This window comes from Tetrao urogallus (assembly GCF_951394365.1).
Source record: "Tetrao urogallus genome assembly, chromosome: 3".
NCBI lineage: Eukaryota > Metazoa > Chordata > Aves > Galliformes > Phasianidae > Tetrao > Tetrao urogallus.
The window spans coordinates 40,576,178-40,596,588 of NC_136815.1; the positions used below are offsets into that span (position 1 = coordinate 40,576,178).

A 20,411-nucleotide genomic window follows, 5' to 3' on the forward strand; every position below is an offset into this window, starting at 1 on the left:
AAAGGTCACTTTAATTGGAAAAAGAAAAAAGAGTAGTTCAGATATTGTCAAAGTTCCTTTACAGAAAGACTGCTCCCATTTGGCAGCTTTCACTGCTCACAACCAAAATGACAATTGGTTTTCAGACACATAACTTCCGTTTTAGCAGAAACCATCAATTGAGATTAGTCCGGAAGCTGAATACAGCTCTGTATTTTCAAACAGATGTAGAGAGAAAAAAATGTTGTCGGTAAATAGCACAATATGGACAATAATGGAGATTTTTTGTTTCCTTCACTGCCATACCATACATGTTATTTAACAGTGAAATTTCAAGAAATCTTCATCAGGTTAATGCCTCATCAATCCAGCCATATGAGATATGTGGCGGTTTGCCTGCAGTGCTCACATGCATTAGTATCATCATCAATTTTAACAGATGAATGAAACAAATTGGAAATGTTGGTGTAAACAAGGGAACTTGTAAATAGTCTACAGAAATCAGTGCTAACTTATTCTGCTGCCTCTTTATTAATATAGTAGTGTAATGCAGATGGCTTAACCTCACCAACAAGGTCTCCAATCCAACATCTCATTAAAGCTCCCTCTTTTTCAGCTTCTATTTAATTTGTACATCTACATCCCAAGACAACTGTCATATTTTTTATAAGCAGGCGGCATGATTATTTCTGAGATATGCTAACACGTCATATGTATATACACACATATATATGTATATGAAAAGAGACAAGGAAAAGATGCATCAAGCTATTTTACAATGAGGCCAAGAGAAGAGAGTTTTCTGGCAATTATTCATCATCAGGAGCAAGGTACATGTGAAAAGATTAGATAAAATTAGTAGCTGTCGACCTAATACTGCCTGCTGACAGAAATTGTAGCTTTATCTCTCCCCTATACTTGCCTCCCTTACCATGTGCCTCATTAGGATGCTACTGACAAAACACACAGGAATAATATCCTCCCCTCAGTTTAGCCATCAGAAAAACTCAGGGAGAAACTCCAGCCAGCGGGTGATGACACTGTATGCGTCATTTCTGTGTACCTAATAAAAACAGTTTATGAAGCATTTAGGAGAATAGTAAACATGAATAAAAAATGTTTTCTATCATCACAATGAGCAAATGTTTCCAACAATTGTACTGAATGACTGAATTTTGTTGGTTTGCATTTAAAGGAAGACTGTGAGAACATCAAAGCCCTACTTTGCCTGAGCAAGTGATTCTTTTGGCCCTCATAAGACTAGCAGACTTACAAATCAGAATGAACTGAACCTTGACCCACAATTGTAAAGGTAATAGTGACCCAAATCACAGAACACACTCTGTAGGAAAATCTAGAAGCTGCTGATACAGGAGGTTTCCCACCCGTACTCCGAGGTTTCAGCTGTAGGCACTGAACACATATAATTCATGACCTGCACTTCCATAGCTTCACAAGGCTTTCAAGAGCTTGTCACATTCTTTTCAAGTGGATCATTAAGGGTGGCGTACCTAAATGGATGGGTGGAGGAAATTTATCTGAACAGGAGATTAGAGGTGATTCAATTTTGGGAGATAACCTTATTTTTTTTTTCTTTACTACAGTTCAACTATGTGAGTTGACATTGGCATCTGGAGCTACTCAGCAGTTTCACATACAGATACTGTTGTGCAGATGAAAAAGAATAGCATTATAAAACTTCTCATTGTGTACCATAAAGGTATACTTCTGATGATGATGGCTGATGTAATCAGCCATTTTTATGAGAAATCTAGGCTGAACAAGGGAGATGAAAACTACTTACAATGCTCTGGTCTTGAAAGCTCATCATTAACAATTGGTGGGAGAGTGATAAAGATAAAAAGAATGGAAATTCATGACAAGAACATTCCATGATGACCTAGCCCCTAACCATCTACTCTGGTCTCTGCAAAACACACTGCAAGTAGCACCAAAGGACCTGTGAAGAAGAGGAATAGCAATTGTCTTGAGAACAATCTGTGTTTCTTAGAGGAGGAAAACTTGAGAGGGAAGTCAGCCCTTGAACTTGGAATTCCAAAGTTTTAACTATTAAAGTGACTAAACTAGCTTTAAGAGAGCAATATACTCATTTCACACCTTCCACAGAAATGTAAAGTAAAGGGTAAATGACGTTTCATACTTCTTTAGGTCTAGGCAACCTCTACCATTGCCTAGTTAAGCAAAGTTGTCAGAATTGCTTGGGAAACATGGACTGAGCAGGAAAGGAAAGTGTCACACTGACGCAAATACCAGAGCCCATGGTGCTTGTCATACTGGAGCTCTAAAAACAGCACTACTTGTGCCCTTGTGCCTTCCTCATTCTCTGTTTTGCAGTTGCTTTTGTTATTTATTTTTAAACACCCTTCTGACTAACTATCTTCCAAAATAGCAGAAAGAAAAAAAAAAAGGGAAAAAAAAAAAAAAAAAAGCGCAAGAACTGGGGGAAACCAGAGAAGGAAAGCTGAGCCATCAAATCCTCTGGGCCAAACCCTTAGGTCCAATTCATCCTAAGATGCTTCCAGCCACTTACATCATAGCAAAAAATCTAGCACTCCAAACTGGTGTATCCAGGACTTGTAGAAATATTGCTTATGCCCAATTCATCCTAAAAGCTAAACAGAAAGTACTTTTAGTAACTGTAGCTGCAAAACATTATTCAAAAAGGAACAGCTTTTAAACAAACAGTAAGCTATTTAAATATGTAAATCTTTCAATTTGCTATGCTAAAACTTTTAGCATAAAATCCCTTTGAATCCTGGAAGGTGAGTTCATTAAAAAGGTGCATGCTGTTCCAGCATATATCCTATGTCAGCACAAACAGCCTTCCTGTAAACACGCAGCCATGAGGACCATGAGTAACAACTCTGTTTCCATCAGAAACCCTTTATCCTGCGTAAGAGGTCTGCACGCTAATAGATGTCCCAGGCTAATGTTAACTAGCTACAGCTGGCTCGCGGCTATAAAAAGCATTAATGAAAACATAAATACTAACTTCTCTGCTTCCCTCAGCCTGCACGTCAAGGCTGCGCAAAGGCATCACTTTCCAAGCGGTCTGTGTGAATGAACGGGCTGCTCTGAACCAGCTCGCTCTGGTTCCCCAAAGTTTGTTTACTGAACAGCGTGTGCAGAGACACTGAGCACAGGGCGAGGGGAGAGCTGCACCACGTGTCTGCCTGGCGCACCCTGCAAAGCCTCCTGCTCTCCAGAGCCACGGGCTTTTGGTGGCGGCTCCACAGGGGAAGGAAATGACTATTAACTGAGGAGCTGGCCTATGGACATAAAAATGTCAGTCTGAAGCTGAACACGCTCCGATTCTTCCAACATAATTGCTTTGCTTTGCTGTGATATTGCTTTGCTGTAACGTTGCTATGCACTTCGTTACAATAAATAATGCATGCGGTGACATACGCAGATCACAGGAAGGACGCTGCATATGTTAGAGCTCTGAGCCTCCTCTAGCTTCTCGCAGGACTGATGTAGTTATTGTGCCAAATATAAAACTAAAATGCAGGGAAAAAAAAAAGACTCAGATGTATCAAATATACAGAAAAGGGAAAGACAGCTACTTCTGTTTAATGGATAAGAGGACGCATGAAACTTCAGGGGTACAAATTTGGACAGAAATATCAGGATGTCAATGTGCTACAATATTCAGCCATTTGTTGTTCAGACAAGCTGCGTGCACATTCTTGGTTATTCTCTGACTGTGGCGCTATTTAAAAATTGTTAATTTTGCCCTGAAAATGGTGACTTTCAGCTCCTGTACACTTCAGCATGTGACCTCAGACAGACAAAACCCCCAGGTCTATGCTGGGAGACCAGATATGCTGTTCTTTGCTACTCCTTCCTGCTAAGCACATATCTCTTCTGTCCCATACTTGTCTCTTTCCAGCTTGATTTTGCATCTCAAAACACTGGATATTTATCTTATAAATTCAGCTTTTGGAAGTCCCACCAGTAAGTAAGAATAAGAGCTAAAGTTATTCTTTTTAATTTTTATAAAAGAAATCTATTTCTATATGATGAGACATCTTGGATTCCTCATCCTAAAAGCTTAAAAAAACCCTCATTTCCAGATATAATAATCCCTCATCTTCACAATTCTCATGCCCAATGTGTAACTTCTGTATTTCCTCTGACTACACCACCCAAACTGCAACCATGTGTGTCACCCCCAGATTTAGCTTCCACAGATTTAACAGGGATCCAACTCAGGTTAGAACAGAATCCATTTGTCTACACCGGGGTTCCCTAAATGCAACATACAGACACGTTATCTGACACGGTATAACCCTCTGCAAGCATTTTAAAATTTTGATTTGACTTCTCCTTCTTCTCCTCAGTGAGTAAAATCTGATTTCCAAGTCCCTTACTTAAAATCTTCAACACCATTAACACTAGCAGAGTTTCTTCCTGCTTACACTATTGAAATGAAAACAGGCCGAGAGCCACCAATTTTCTCAGCCTCTGAAACATTTGCTTCAAATGACAGTTTTCTCAGAATGCTACGGCTACAACTGACCCTGCCCAAAGTGGACGCTGAGTCTGATACACAAGAGGATCAGAGCACATATGGATGAGGTAGTCTTGATAACTACTAAAAAGCTCAAGCTGCAACAAGAAGCTTTGACAGTATCTAGCTCCCTCCCTCCCTCATTTAGAATTAAATAGGAATAATAGAAACAAAATATATTTTTGCAAAGATTAGGCACAGAACGTTTTTGTGGACAAGCTCATTTCCTAATTACGTTAATATGATCTGTTAATTTATAGCTCTGTATAGGAGGTGTGACATTGCTTCTCATTCCAATCAAACCAATCTCCTGGTACATTTTTCCTCATGTCAAGTGGAGTTTACAAATTCTGGCATTAGTTCAGAGGCATCAGAAAATGCATAACCTATCCATGTAAGGCAAAGACAGAAGCACCTGTAACTGCTGTGACTACACCGTATTTGAATTCAGCGACGGGAAAACTCAGTATCTCAGAGAAAAAATTCACTGCAGGACCTACATAGGCTCAATAGGAATTGCAGAATTCCTATTGAGGAACATGCAGAAGAAAGGTAGCTCCCATAAAATGGTATCTGAACAATCTTACAGCCACTCTCACATTCCCCCTATGAGAACTTCAACTCTGTGCATTACTTCCTTCTCCAACTACCTACCACACACTGCCTTGCCCAGGATTGTCATTGCATGATCCCAAGTACTTTTTCCATCCCTGTGTAAATGGGACTCCAGTTATGGAAGGGACTGTCCTCCCACATGTCAAGCCAGCACTTGTAAGTGATTGCCTTTGATCCAAAACAGTTGGGAAACCACTGAAAAAGTGCTGAAGAGTTTAACATTTTCATAATTAGTTCCTTAAAGTCATCTTCCTATGTATCGGTGAAGATAAGACAAGATCATTTGCAGTAGCAGCACAAGCTCCAAGTGCCAAAGTGCAGCACAAATTCATGCAAAGTGAAAAAGCTGTACAGACTCTCATTGCATCTTGCACTGAAACTCCGCTCCTAATTGCTACCTGTATTTGTGCCCACATGAAACTCAAAAGATCGTGGGCAAAGAACCAAGCATGTAAATACAGAGAAAGTGCCTGCTGCTGCTTTCATTTCCATCTTTGCCTCCTGTCCACTGCTGCGGATCCAAGGAAGGTTACAGGGATCAGTTGATCCTCTCACCCAGTAGTTCAGGTGGCTGTATGAAGTCAGCTTTCAAATGTAGCCTTTGCACCTCAAGTTGTATGGATCAGTAAATGCCTCTGAACTGGAGTAACAGCTCCACAAAGACATTTACAGTTGGCTGGTGGCTGCCTGCTGGGTTAGATTAGCACCTGCAAAAGGGAAGGATCTAGAGCTGCTGGTGTGAAAGCCTCCTCAGTGACGGGCATACCACCCAAAGTAAGCACACCAGAGTTGAGAAACCACTGATACAGATAAATAGTTTTTAAAATATGTATACAAAATCATGTTATCATGTGATACTGAATGAAATACTGCAAGCATGACCAAAAATTACCTTTGCAACTTCATATCGTTCTTGCTCTGTTTAATGTGAAATCTCTCTGAAATATATTTCGTATTCACTTTTAGCCTTAATCACTTCTAAGGCAGGTCATCCAAACAAGTTCACACTGCAGCCAAATACAGGCCTCAAAAAAAAAAAAAAAAAAAAAAAAAAAAGCATTTCATCACAGTCAGTATGGACCCTCACCTAGCGTGACACTGCTGACTTGCTCTGGCTGAGAAATGGAACAAGAATAGCAGGCACTGCAGCCGGTCACAACTTGAAATAGACTGGCACGTGAGATAACACTTAAGCATTCCCAGCACTTCGAAGTTACCTCCCAGTTTTAAGCCACAATGCCTACCAAAGCAAATTTAGATGGTCTTCTCTGAAAGACTTTATCTTTTGTATCCTATAAAAGTGTACAAGAGTTTATGATACAGCTATACAGGTCTATGCCCCCAGAGATATTCAGACCCTTCAAAATCTGACTTTTCTTAACTACTGGAGTGTGCCCATTATTTTAAAACCACACAGGACAGTGTATTCTCAGCTTTATACTCCCTGGGACAAGAGACTTCCTTCTTCCCAAGAGAGTGAGATTATGTTCATAACACCCTTCCAAGGAGTAATAATTTGTTATACCCAAATCAAAGCTTTTTTGAAGTTGATGACAAAGTTATTCTTAAGAATCTTCCCTTTCAAAAACTTGCTACCCTGACATTTCTTTGTATGCTTGCTGATCTATACTGGTACTCACGTTTGTGTATACAAAGAGAGTTTATGTGCCCAAATTGCATAGAAATTAAATGTTATATCTGGGTGGTTTAGATTTCTTTCTTATCTGTTAGCTCAACATGTGTCCATCTAGGTATTTATAACATTTATCACTGCTCACGGTCCTTGACTTCTGCTGTACCATGGTAGCAGGAAAACAAATTCCAGAGACACAATCTGGCTTTTATAAAAGTTTTGGAGAGCTCCAGCGTGACTTTAACACTTCCTCCCAGGCAGGACTGAAGTCATGTATTCAGTGAAAGGTAGGGGTGTAAAATACACGTGGACATTTTCTGCTCTCAGTTCTGCCAACCACATAACTTCCAGAGATATAAAAATTCAAGGAGAAGAAAGGTCAAAAACAAGGGAAAGATTCCACACCTTTTATGTAGGCCATCTTAGAATAATTCTTGACAAATAACAGGCACTAGAAAATTAATAGTCCTGGTTTATCCAGGCAATGTACAACAATACATTCCCTGACTGTGGCTCTAGGGGCAGGAAATTACCTTTCCAACTGATCACTTCCTACTCCCTAAGCTGGTCTCCTTTATGGGATAACATACGAAGGACCACATTTCTCTTCCTGTGTTCCCTGCTTACATATTTCTTTCAAAATAGTTGGTTAGGTGAATGCAGCCATGAAGTAGAGAACAGTGGGAAATGAGGCGATATGCAATAAAACCTCCCCACGTTTCTGAAGTTCTGTATGCAATCAATCAGATGTGGGAGGAGTGGAAAGGTACAGTTACACGGTAAGTGGTGGTAAATATATAACTCTGTGTAACAATACATGCTATTTATCTTTATTATTTACATATATCTGCAATTTCTCTATCATGGGGAATATATCACTAATCAGAGCTACTCTTTCTTCTTGACCAATGGAAGACTCTTCAGAAGGTAGGGAAGGTGTTGGACTTCTGTTAACATACTGGCACTTTTCTGCTTACTCTACTGACTGCTTCATTATAGAGAAGAGAGAAGTTAGAAACCAGCATGTCCTTTTTGCTAGATGGATACACGGACATGCACATAGCATTGGTTATCTGGCAGTTGATCTGTGATCCTGACCATTTGCTTTCCAAAGAGACTAAATCTGTGCCATGCTTGTGGTCTATACTGGCTACTGTCTTCTTAAGACACGTCAGCAAGTTTACTTCTGCTCTGACATATTTTAGATCAGTGGCAAATTATTTAATCACTGATTCCTAGTGCAGAGCTGGTATACATTGTAGGGGGGGAAGGGGGATGTTCTGCAGAGTATATCAGATAACAGTGCTCTCAACTTGCCCTTGGACAGAATAAGATTATGTAAATATTTAGCACTGAAAAATAAACGGTAATGTCAAATTAACAAATTCTTGTACTACACTGGCACTGGAAGAAGCCCAAGTTCCATCTATCCATCTGCAGCACCAAAAGCAGGGAAAATAGACTTTTAGGACTACCTGGGCAAGTGCACAGGGAATCCACAGTGTTAAATGCAATACAGTTTAATGTCTCAGCTAGATAACATGATACCAAAGCTGTTTTTCCAAGTCTTTTGTCTTTACTCTTTGTTTTGGTAGCTCCAGTTTGAGAATTACAAAAGAGCAGGGTGGAAGAAAGAAGGAATATCCAAGTGTCAGAGAGTCTGAAAAGTGCTTTAAAAGCAAAACAAACAAACAAAAACTTCAAAGCAGAAACAGGTTCCTAGACCTTTCACAGCTGTTATGAGAACTATTACAAGCCTGTCAAGTAGCAATTAGACTACTTTGCAAGAATATTAAAAGCACAGTATCTTCATTTCCGAGAAGGGTCTGAAAAAGGGAAATCAGAGAGAATTTCTAGCTCATGGAGTACTCTTTACTGCACTTCAGTTACCTATTTCCTGTTTACTTCCCACTTGAAAAATCACATCCCAGAAACATAATGTAATTTAAAAAAAAAAAAAAACTTGCATTTATGACCATCCCATTTAAAATGTTTTGTTGGGAAAAAAAAAAAAAAAAACCTCAGAAAAAAAACAAATGGAATGCTGTAAACACATTTAAGTCAGCCACAAAAAACACTCTGACAGATGTTAGCATCTGTGAGCATGGATTTTTCATGACAGTCCTTTCCAATCTGGGCTATTTTCAAATAAGATTTCTACTTTTTTGCCCTCCTCTCCCTAGTCCTGTCCCCCCCCCCCCTTTTTTTTTTTTTCCCTTCCCTTTCCTCCCCCCCATCCCTTTTTTTTTTTCCCCTTAAGTACGTCTTACGAAATTGGAGGTAAGTTTTCCATGCCAGAATGGTTACTTTTCAATACTGCTTTTCAAACTGGTCTACCTTCTCAAAACGCTAGTTGCAGCACTTGATGCTCAACTTTTAGCAGTGCATGCAGCCAGACAGGTTTACATGTTGCCTACATTCATGTTAAGATAAACAGCAAAGATCATCAAGAAAGAGAGGAGAAAGGAAATCTAACTTTGAAATGAATTAGTTCTACAGGATTACCCTTTGCCAGTAAAGCTGTTTTAAGCAGAATCACACAGGAACAGACGACACAGAAGCTTGCAACAACTTGGGAGAGTGTAATGAATCCCAGCAATAGACATCAATGTTTCCATTCAGAAAGAGAAACGTTACTTTCCCCACACTCCTGCGTCTTTGAGCCACTCTAACAAATGCTTGGCTCTTCTACATATTTTGCTCCCCAAGGGTCCTACTTGCACAGTAGCTGGTCTTTCTGCTTCTCTAAGATGTGGCAGATTGAAAACAAAATAAAAAGTAAAACTGAAAGAACTATTGATGGGTAGTGGATAATTTTTTAAAGTAAATGTAGTGTCTTTCTTTTGTTCTTGGAATACATTCATGGTAGCCTTGAAAGTTAGCTTTCAGGTGGGAAGTAGGTCAAAATATACGCCAAGAAAAGTGAACAGAACATTTCTTTACTCACTCACAAAGATTTTAAAATCTGGATTCACAGCTAAAGCCAGCATTGTTTTATTTTAGAAGTGCTTAGCTTTTCCTTCTTAGGAGACAACACCCTTCTCAGCCCTGCTTCCTAACCCAAATCTTGTGAGATTGGGTTTCTGGCCAGTTTAACCCCCCTACCAGTCCTGAAAACGCATCTATTTTAGTTTCACCAACTATCACACAATGATCCCTGTCCTTTAAGGAACAGAACTGACTGTCTATTTTTTACTGAACTCGTTTGGCCCACTCAAAACAAACAGATACTGGCTAAGAGTAAAATCCAAATTATACACTGCTTTATCCTAGGAACGCAAAGTACAAGGCCGACAGAATGAGTCAGACACCTCAAAGCCAGAAAACTCCTCAGGTTGACAGGATTCTCTCTGGGATTCATGTACCCATAGTCAGGCCTTTTTCAGAAAGTCAAAATAATTCGTTTTTTGTGTTGTAGTGTACAACAAATACATGCTGTGTCACTTGTAAAAGTATCTTTCTCATCAGAAGGGGAAAAGGCAGCAAAAAGTATGTCAGGAATGCTGGAAAGGGGCAGACAGTCAAAGCAAGTCATACTTTCTTCCCTCCCAGCCTACCCCTCACCCCCCCGAAACTCTTAACTTAAGCATGAAAAGCCCATTTGCAAGAACAGCTAATTACAGGAGGGAAAGGCAAATGATTCAATAATAACGCAGGGAATGTGAGAACAATTTAAGTATGACAGAAAATGGAGAACTTTTCAGGCGCTGGGTTTCTGAGCATCCTAAGAAAATGCTGAGACAATTCAGCTAAACACAGTCTTACTGAAGTAGTAAGTAAAGTCAGACTTAATGGCTTAACCATTTGCCTACCAGTGAAAGGCTCTACTCTATGTATTTATCTTTACAAACAACAGAAGATACATACCTATAGGCATTTTCCCACTTGAGCTTTAAACAATTCAATAAATCAATTTGAACACTAAAAACATACATTTCTCCCACAATTTGTCAGACTCTTTCTAGAAAGTGGATGCTTTGAACAAAATGCATCATTTCCCCTGTTTGACATTTCATTTCATGTCTCTGATTCTCCGTGTTTCTCATGCTCCCTGAGGCAACAGCATCTAGATTATACTGCATGCTACAACAGAATAAATACAACAGCCTACAACAATACAAATCAAGTAAATACTCACCTACCTTGATATCTAATTAGAAACTTATTTTTACAAAACAGTGAATTATCTTACAAATGTTAATTTTATGGCAGTTTTACTTTAGAAAAAGAAGTTAACAAAGAAAAAAAAGCTTTCTTTACAAAAGCATGGGCCATTACTTGGTTCAAAGGACTGTCAGAGGGTGTTGAACCTTTTTTACTCACTATCAGGTGACAGACACAGACTTTTTTGATAGAGGAGAAATGTCTCGTGCGGATGCTTATCAGCCATGAAAATAGCAGCTGATAGATAAAGCAGTATGAGGTGTTTTCTGTTCTTCAATCTTTAAAAGTCTTAATTCTCCTTCTTTCAAAGACAAAAGGGGTTGATTTTTTCTCTTCAGAGCACATGGATGCAAAAGGCAGTTCTAATTGCTGCAAATGACAGCCACCAAGGTCTTTTTTGAACAAAAACATTGACAAAATTTGAGGAATTTCCAATAGGCCAGTTCAACAACTGCACATGGGAATACCCAGCTACAACATGTTCTCTCTTTTTTTTTTTTTTAATTTCTATTTCAAGTTTGGCATAAGAAGTGCAATCTGAGATTTGTGTTGTTTCACCCCATTCCTGTGAAGAGTGCAGACTCAGGCAGGCTAACTATCAGGAATTGTGTGATTGAGTGTTAGGCACACTTTTGGTCAGAAGTTGAAAAGTAATAATGGAGAGCTATCATTTGTCCTCTGCTAGAATCAGTGGCATTAAAAATCAACTTTAATAACGGACTGTCAAGTGCCCTGACTTTTGATCAAATGTTTTAAAAGAAAACCTACACAGAGGAATATGGTTCTCAAAATCAAAGATTGATGTGGGATTGATAAACACCCTTGCCTATCTTTTTCTTTTTAATGCATAAAATAGCAAAAATTAAATTATAGAGCAATGACTTCACACAACAAGGTGTGCCAGCTATGTTTTTAAAATAATGCAAGTTAAACCCATGCAACTTTTATAAAACATGAGAGGCAAGGCTGTTGACAATTACTTTTCTGAGAGAGATTACTGAATATGCTTCTTAGGAAAGAGCAATCTTCCTAAATTTCCTCCTGGAAAAATATTATTGACCATTGAGTGCCATACACTGGTCCACATCCAGTGGTTTACAAGGTAGTCAGAATTAGGAGAATTCCAGTACTCCAAAAACTCAAGAAGGACCTGTGAACATGGTACAACCATCAGCAGTGTGGCTTAGAGGAACTGAAATTCTTCCAACCTTTGAAGAATTTCTTCAAAGCCTATTGCAAACTACATTTGCAGTTCTCAGAAGGATCTTTCAAACTAATTGCAGGAAGAAAGATCTCCTAATAGAGATCTACAGCCTCCTTGAAAGACTGTACTTACAAGCTTAACAAAAGCCCTGCCACTGTAACTTACTTTAAGTTAAAATAAAGCTTATAAAATGTTAACCCATCTAGAACCAAAAGTTAGCACAAACCCTGGAGGAAGGAAAAACAACAACAGACACAGTAATCTTAGATCCAGAGTTGCTGAGAAAGACTTGAAAATCTATCTTTGGTCTCAAACCTTGAGGATTCTAAAAGGTCAAAAGGGAAAACTTCCCTGTCTATCTTTTGTACTGACAAAAACAAGGTCTCATTTCTGATTCCCTATGCTAAAGGCAGACCAGTGTCAGGATACAAAGATTAAAATAGAAGCAGCTGAGAACACTAATCTAAATCTGTATGCTCTACAGTTTTGCATACAAGATTCCTGATTGGTGTTAATGTTTTGACACCAGATCTCTTTTTACTATGGAGCAGATGAACTGCCATGACTTCTGGACTTCCAGAAGTCAACAGGAGTGGCTTCACAGTGGCAGTTTGCATGTGTTTGCCTGCGTTTCTCATGCGAGGTCTGATCAAAATACCATTTTAGAAAAGCCTTTTGCTTCTCCATCTCTCCCTATATTTCTCCTGTCTTCCAAGAGACGACTCTATGAGCATAATTCACAGTAGAACATACTGGAGACTGGAATAGGTAAATGAGACATGTTTGATACAACACTTACTCTGTAAAACAAAAGAAACAGTATAGAATGCCCATGATCATCAGTGGTTCCCCTTCATGCATTTTCAGTCTCCCTGTTAGTTGCTGATGCAAATACAGACAGATCCCTCCCTCCCGTGGACAGCATTACTTCTATTTCACACTGTATCTATTAAAAGACTACTGAAAATCCTGCACCTTGTTGAATGTACTTATTTCGTGGAACCTGAAGGCTAAGAATGACAATTCCAAACTCCCTCCTCTTTGGTTTCTCATACATAACAGGCACGTTAGGATAACTCCCACACATCTTACTACTTACCTAACATTTAGTGGATCTGAATTTATGATGGGTGTAGCACAGACAGGCTTGTTTCCTTGAATCTGGCTTCTGAAACCTTCTCTTGCAGGCAAATAGTACACCCTTTGGATAACGACTCGTACCTGCACTTCTCTCCATCCCACTGCTCCTTGGCTTTCCACCATTTCAAGCAGAGAATCATTAACAACACCCAGTGCTAAGGGATGCTTTTTAGGATCACAGGTGTTATGGATTTGTGGAGCACAAGCCACCTGATGAAGGAAAATCCATTAACAGAAATATTTATTGGGATGGTGAAGCTATGGAGTGCTAAAAAGCACAACATAAAAAAATCTCTGCAAGAAATACAAGGTCAGTTTCAAAATACTTACTGCACACAAACTGACTTACATACTACTGACCAATGTTTATTGGGGATTTTTAATAAACAGCTAAAGAGACTACAGCACATAGCACTCTCCTGTATTGATTGCTGCTCTGGAATGAGCTAAGTCAATCCATGAGAAATTAGGGCAACAGTAGGAAGAAAAGAGAACTGATACTAGTATTTATGATTCTTCCTCTTGAATAGTTTCATTTTTACTTTTCCAGTGTTCTGTTTCTCCCTTTTCTAAAAGAGAGGTAAAATCTATCTTGAATGCTACAGATTTTCACACTTATGTGAAAATGAACAAGTGTCTAGAAACTTTAATGTAATACGTTTCAAGTAAAATGTTTCAATTTAAAAATTAGATGATTAATGAGAAGTATAAAAACTTAATCTGGAAGTACAAACCTTAGTCCACCCTTTAGCTATTTCCCAAATGTATTTTAGAAGTACAATCCTCTAAACTTCCCAAATATTTATCATGTACAAAATTATGTTTTATTTTCCCTCAGTTTAAATGAGAAGCTGCATTAGTTTTCATTCTAAAATAAATCTCTTTTAGTAAAAAAATTGATTGCAAGTATGAACTAACACTCTATGTACAAGCTCCTTACCAGCAGAAGCCAAAATCTTATTTTCAAATAAGAATAAATTCTTCTTTAATTTCAAATAATTTCAAATAAACTTTTTCTTTATAGCTGGATGCAATGTAAAGTTTTACAAACCTAACCTTAAGTATTATCTACCACTTGAGAAGCAGAAATATAATGTTAATAAGGAAATGATGGTGTGATGATACGCTTGTCTGCAAAGTAGTTACAATGAAACATGTCTAATGAGTTTTAAGTGAAATGGTTTTGCTAGGAAGTATCAGGGAAAGAATTAAATTGCTCTGTTTTTCACATACTATAGCAGAAGCTCTCTACCAGATGGACCTGCAGCAAGAAATTAAATTAGGGTTTGATTTAGGCAACTGCTTCATTCTTACACTTATAGATGGAATTATATGCATATATATGTATATATACGTAAGACAAATAAAACAATGACACTCAGTGTTGTTCTTGAGATTCTTGGGACCAAAATTCTCAAACGCTAACAATGATTTTTGGGTGGACAATACAAAAACTTCAAACAAATCTTTAAGAAAGTGTTGGTGCAAACTATCAGATAGCCAAATCACTTGAAATACTTCAGCTTGTACAACAGCTGGAGAGTCAGCAGTCATTTTGATACAAGCAAAGTTGTAACAGGAAAGAAAACAAATTGTAAAGCTGCTGGAAAGGAGGCTGGTGTTCCCAACTGATGCATTAAATAAAGAACAGGACAGACTAGGAAATGAGTTCAATAGGAGTGGGAAAAGGGAATATTTATTAAAAATAATGGGGAGGATAAAATTGGGGAGGAATAATTGCATGCACCAGTACAGGTTGGGGGATGACCTGCTGGAGGGGAGCTCTGCGAAAAGGGACCTGGGTGTCCTGGTGGATGACAGGTTGGCCATGAGCCAGCAGTGTGCCCTTGTAGCCAAAAAGGCCAATGGCTTACTGGGGTGCATTAAAAAGAGCGTGTCCAGCAGGTCGAGGGAGGTGATCCTCCCCCTCTACTCTGCCCTGGTGAGGCCTCATCTGGAGTACTGCGTCCAGTTCTGGGCTCCCCAGTACAAAAAAGACAAGGATCTCTTGGAAAGAGTCCAGCGGAGGGCCACAAAGATGGTGAAGGGCCTGGAGCATCTCTCTTATGAGTAAAGGCTGAGTGAACTGGGTCTGTTCAGCCTTGGGAAGAGAAGACTGAGAGGGGACCTGATCCAGGTCTATAAATATCTAAGGTGTGGGGGGCAGAATGGCGAGGCCAGACTGTTTTCAGTGGTGAGTGGAGACAGGACAAGGGGAAACGGCCGGAAACTGCAGCATAGGAAGTTCCGCACAAACATGCGCAAGAACTTCTTTACAGTGAGGTGACGGAGCACTGGAACAGGCTGCCCAGGGAGGTGGTGGAGTCTCCTTCTCTGGAGATGTTCAAGACCTGCCTGGATGCCTACCTGTGCGACCTGCTGTAGGGAACCTGCTTTGGCAGGGGGGTTGGACTCGATGATCTCTGGAGGTCCCTTCCAACCCCTACAATTCTGTGATTCTGTGATTCTGTGTGATAATATCTCAGCTGATACTATCTTAGCAGTTATCAGGAAATTGATTTTACTTCAAATAAAATTTGGCTACTCAGCTGTATAGAATAAAAGAAAAACGTATGAAAAAACAAACTACAATTACTATTTAACACAGTAGTGAGATTTCAGCAAAATAACCTCGCAGCAGTTCAGCCGTTAGATGGGCCAGAAGCCTCTGCTAAGAAAATATTATTAAAATAAACATCACATATTATTCAGCCTTAGTTAAATGAAAGCGGAAACTGACCAGGTCAGTAATTTTTGTTTTTGTTATGATTTCCAAACATCTGCTTGCCAACTTCTTACAAAATGCTGAAGAACCCAATGAATGAGCCTTACCTGATTATTTGAAGATTCCTGGGGTTGCTTGTCAAGGTCATCTAGTTTGAATGTCTGTGCCAAAGATACAATATTCTTTCTAATAAGCATCTTTGTAGGACCCTGTGTCTTGCTTGTTTCTAAGTGTTCGCTGAGTAATACCTTCTGACTGAAATATGTATTCATGATAACAGGAATATCTGCATTCTTGAGAAGTAGTTTTTGCCTGGAAAAAAATAACATAATTGCCATCAAATCTAGTACAAGGTAAACTACAGATAAACACTATTTTCAGCTATGTTGTCTATTTCTCTCCCCTTTATTCTATAATTACCACTAAAAAACACAAAGGTGTATTATCCGACATTGCAAATAAGTCACCTCATAGATACATTCAGCTCGGATCAGCCCCGTGAGCTCAGGCACAGCCCTGTGCACCTGGGGACAGCATTCACCTGGTAGCAGTATGGGCTGACAGGCCCCATGAACCTCATCCAGCTTCACTCAAACACTACTTGGTATCTCAGAATTGTCTTAGAGTACCAAGGACCCCTCCGTAAAGTTCCTGCAGTATAAGCTTGAAAAGGAAGATAATTCATTCAGTTCAGTATGAATACAGAGTGCTGGAGCTGCTGAACCCAGCCTGGCCTTTCAGAGAGACAGACATCCTTCTGCTCAGTACTTCCCATGAAGAAGAGTCCATTCTCACCAAGGCCACTGTAGAGCTGTTCCTGATTCTCGTCATTTTTTCTCAATGAAAATCATATGTTTTTCCTAGGATACACTGCATGTGATTTTGCCTCTTTATTTACTTCCTGTATGTTTGTTGCTGTCATTAACTTGGTCTCCAAGACACCGTTTTGGTTTCTAGTGCCAATCTAGATTACCAAATAGTTTCATATGCAGCAATTTCTTGCCTCACAAACTAAGGTAACAGTTGCAGAATCTCTAAATACAGCAGTAATTTAATGCCTAAGCAGGTCTCAATGTTGATACTGTTCCACATGATAGTACCAGAATCATATATGCAGAAATACACATTTTATCCTCACAGGATACAAATCTACTGAAGTCACCTTTACAAAAACAGTCATCTCATTTTCTCAACACCACCAAAGGAGAAACAAAATCCATTTGGTAAGTCTATTGCAGGCTATGTTTTTCTATTAGGTACAAAGAAATCAAGTCAACAGAATAGGAAAAGTAGCAACAGAGTGATAAATATAAGCACCAATTTTATTTATAATTTGGACAATAATGAAGCAAGATGATAATTTCTGCCCTTTAGAAAAAAAATATATTAAAGAAGGCTTGCAACTTAATAAGTATAAATCATATACAGAAATTACAAAAAAGATGTATTGTTTTTATTTATTAACACTCACAGAAGTTATGATTTGAAATAGAAAATTCATGAAAAGATATGGAATAAAACTGAGTACTGAATCCCACTGCAATGCCTTGCTACCACTTGGGAACTCTTAAGTAGGCAGCAGTTCATCCTTAATGGCCATCCAGTCCTTTGACTCCAAGGGAATTTATCGACATGGGTCCCAGCTCAGAAAAGTATGACAGTAGCTCACAAGGCTGCCAAATTCACATTGGCTGATAATTACAAGATTAAAACAGGAATTAGCTCAGTCAGCAAACCAAGACATCTCTGGATCTTATGAGCTTTCTATGCCTCAGCTGCCATTACTCCTTTCTGAAGAATAAAAATCTATATAAAGTTGGTTACAGATCTCTGATCAGTTTTGGCTGCCTTTCCATGCAGATGTGGAATAAAAGTTTTAGCACCCGCTTTCTTGAGATGTCTGTGCTCAGACCCAAAGTAAACAGGAAATCTCACCAAACACGAGTCTGCTACGTCACTAATGCCAAAAGAATGTTTGTTTGATCTAAATAATCACATTCTCTAAAAAAAATACTGACGTTAGCAGCAAATCATTCATAGGAACTCTGAGGTTTACGGTGTTACTTTTATCTTCCTGTTACAGATATATGATGAGGTTATACATATGCACACATATATATTTTTAAAGGCAGGTATGTTTTTACTGGTACTCAAATTACGTGTAACCGTGGTTTTGCTATTTCTATGCATCCAATGCCTCAATTACTTTTACAACTACTAAGAGATTTCTGTGTTCCATTTTCATCATACCTTCACATGGATAATACCATTAACTAATGGCCAGTCAGCATTTCCACAAAGAATAAAAAAGAAATACATTTTCAGGACAGGCTCTCCATTTCTTTCTTGTATTATTAGTTCACTAAAACTGGCCCTTTAATGGAGCTTTTCTTACAGACTTATTACTTTCTTACAGAGTATTTATCCACTGACTTACTTGACTATTAGCTAGGTCAGGAGTGTGATCACAGCCATCTACTTAAATCTTCCCTATCTGTCAATAAGCAGATTTCTCCCAAGAAGAAAGGAAAAGGATCAGTAATAAATAGAAATGATAATCAATTGAAACGAAAGAAATAGAAGTTAAGCTCACAATTCTGTATCCAGGTAGATGGCCAAATGGAAGTGTTTTCTATGTGTATATATATATCCTTCCCAAAGAATGGCAGCTATAGGTGCATCATTTTTAATGTGCCTAAGGGAAATGAACACATTTCAGTTTTGGGAACAAAATAATAACGTATTTCTAAGACAACCTGCTTTACAGAAACTGTGATAAGATGCAAGAAACCATGAACATATGAAGAAGATAAAGATGCTTTAAAAATCATTACAACAAACACCAATTTAAATACTGTGAAATGAACAGAAGTTTCTCTCCTTCATGTTTTTCACTGTGGAGATAAATTTCGTAAGAAATATTATAAGACAGAAAATAAATGAGACAAGCATTCCATGACAAACATGCTTAAGGTTGCGTGGAATGCCACATGGAGTATCCCCCCACTAGATAAGACAGCTTGGTATCAGAGATACTGTTCTCAGGATTTCCTTGACCACAGAATGACTGAGCCCCTAGCCCCTGTGATAGGTATTGCCACCTTCTGCCACTGGATATGAGAAAAAAAATCACTTCCACAAACTGTGACTGTGGTCCTGAGCTTTATGTGTTGCCCCTGCTTGGGACCCCATAACCGATCCCCTCAACCTTCTGCATCTGTCCCATGTAGATTCTGTACAGTCAGACACAGGACAGCTTTTACTCTGAGGGACTTAAGCATATAATGAGGAAAACATCTTGGTCTTCCGTTGTATTTAAACAGGGAAAAAAAACACAAAAATAAACAGATTTGAAGATGACTTTAAGAGTTTCCTAGATGATTTTGCAGAACTCTCCTCACAGAGAAAGTGTTAAATGAGCATTTAAAGCCTTCTGTATCCTCAGTTTTCTTCTATCTGCTTCCCTGTAGATGTTTATTTTCAAAGAATGAAAAAGCCATATCTCAATATTCAAATTAAGCAGAAACAATGGAAAGAAAATGAACTTCACTACATGCTTAAAAAACCTTTTTTGGCACTCTCTGATTTTCTTCTGGCTCAGCAAAGTATATTTAAAGGTTGGGTTAGACGTCCACTTCCTTAATAACTGCCTTTAGAGGAAAGGTTATTTGCAATGACCTGAAGTGGAGACTGTGAACTTTTTATGCTAGAGGACATTTTTTTCCCGGTATGCAGACAATCAACAATTGCTGTAACTGGTCACATGCTAAAACAACATGAGGCAATGATGGTTTTTTTTTGTTTTTTGTTTTTTTTTTTCCTCTCTTGCAGCAGCTTCTCTCTCTAAGGATGGAGCTTGCTTTTTCTCTTCACCCCCCTCCTATGATGAAACACAGGAGCAGATACACTTGCCTACTGCTCTGCTAATCACAGTCTATCACAATTTCAGGTACGAAACACTGCAGCAACTTATGCAAGGCACAGTATGAAGCTTCATCTCAAGGCAGGGTCCTGATCCCGCTCAAGCGGTCAGAAGGCTTGTAGTGTGGTTTGCTGTGAGCAGCCCACTGTGCTTGCTTTCCATCCACGCTCTCAGGCAGCAAGAAGTTCTGAATCTATGGCAGCAGTTAACTAACAAACCACAAACTTCCGCTCAGTTGTGCTGACATCAAACAGCGATGATGGTTCATGAACTTAAGATGACTTTGGATCACTTTAAATTCGAGAATTTCTTCTTTGCTCCTTCTGGGTATTTTATTGGGCTTCCCCCGCTCCCTCCCCCTTTTCTTCCACAAAGTACAAAATGCTTGAAGCTTTTTTTTTTTTTTTTTTTTTTTTTTTTTTTTTTTTTTAAGAATACAGTATATTAGCTGAAAACTCTTAACATTTCAGCAACCTACAACATGCACTGTAATTA

General features: G+C 38.8%; 1 protein-coding gene across 1 annotated transcript in view; it reads right to left on the bottom strand.

The window, feature by feature from the left end:
* Positions 1-20,411, bottom strand: part of SPIDR (scaffold protein involved in DNA repair) — a gene marked incomplete at both ends in the record, with an annotated part of 199,584 nt that overhangs the window by 53,549 nt on the left and 125,624 nt on the right. The window contains 2 exons of the mRNA XM_079533238.1: positions 13,229-13,479; positions 16,102-16,306. Coding sequence (XP_079389364.1) covers positions 13,229-13,479; positions 16,102-16,306 — 456 coding nt within the window. The remainder of the gene's footprint in view (positions 1-13,228; positions 13,480-16,101; positions 16,307-20,411) is intronic.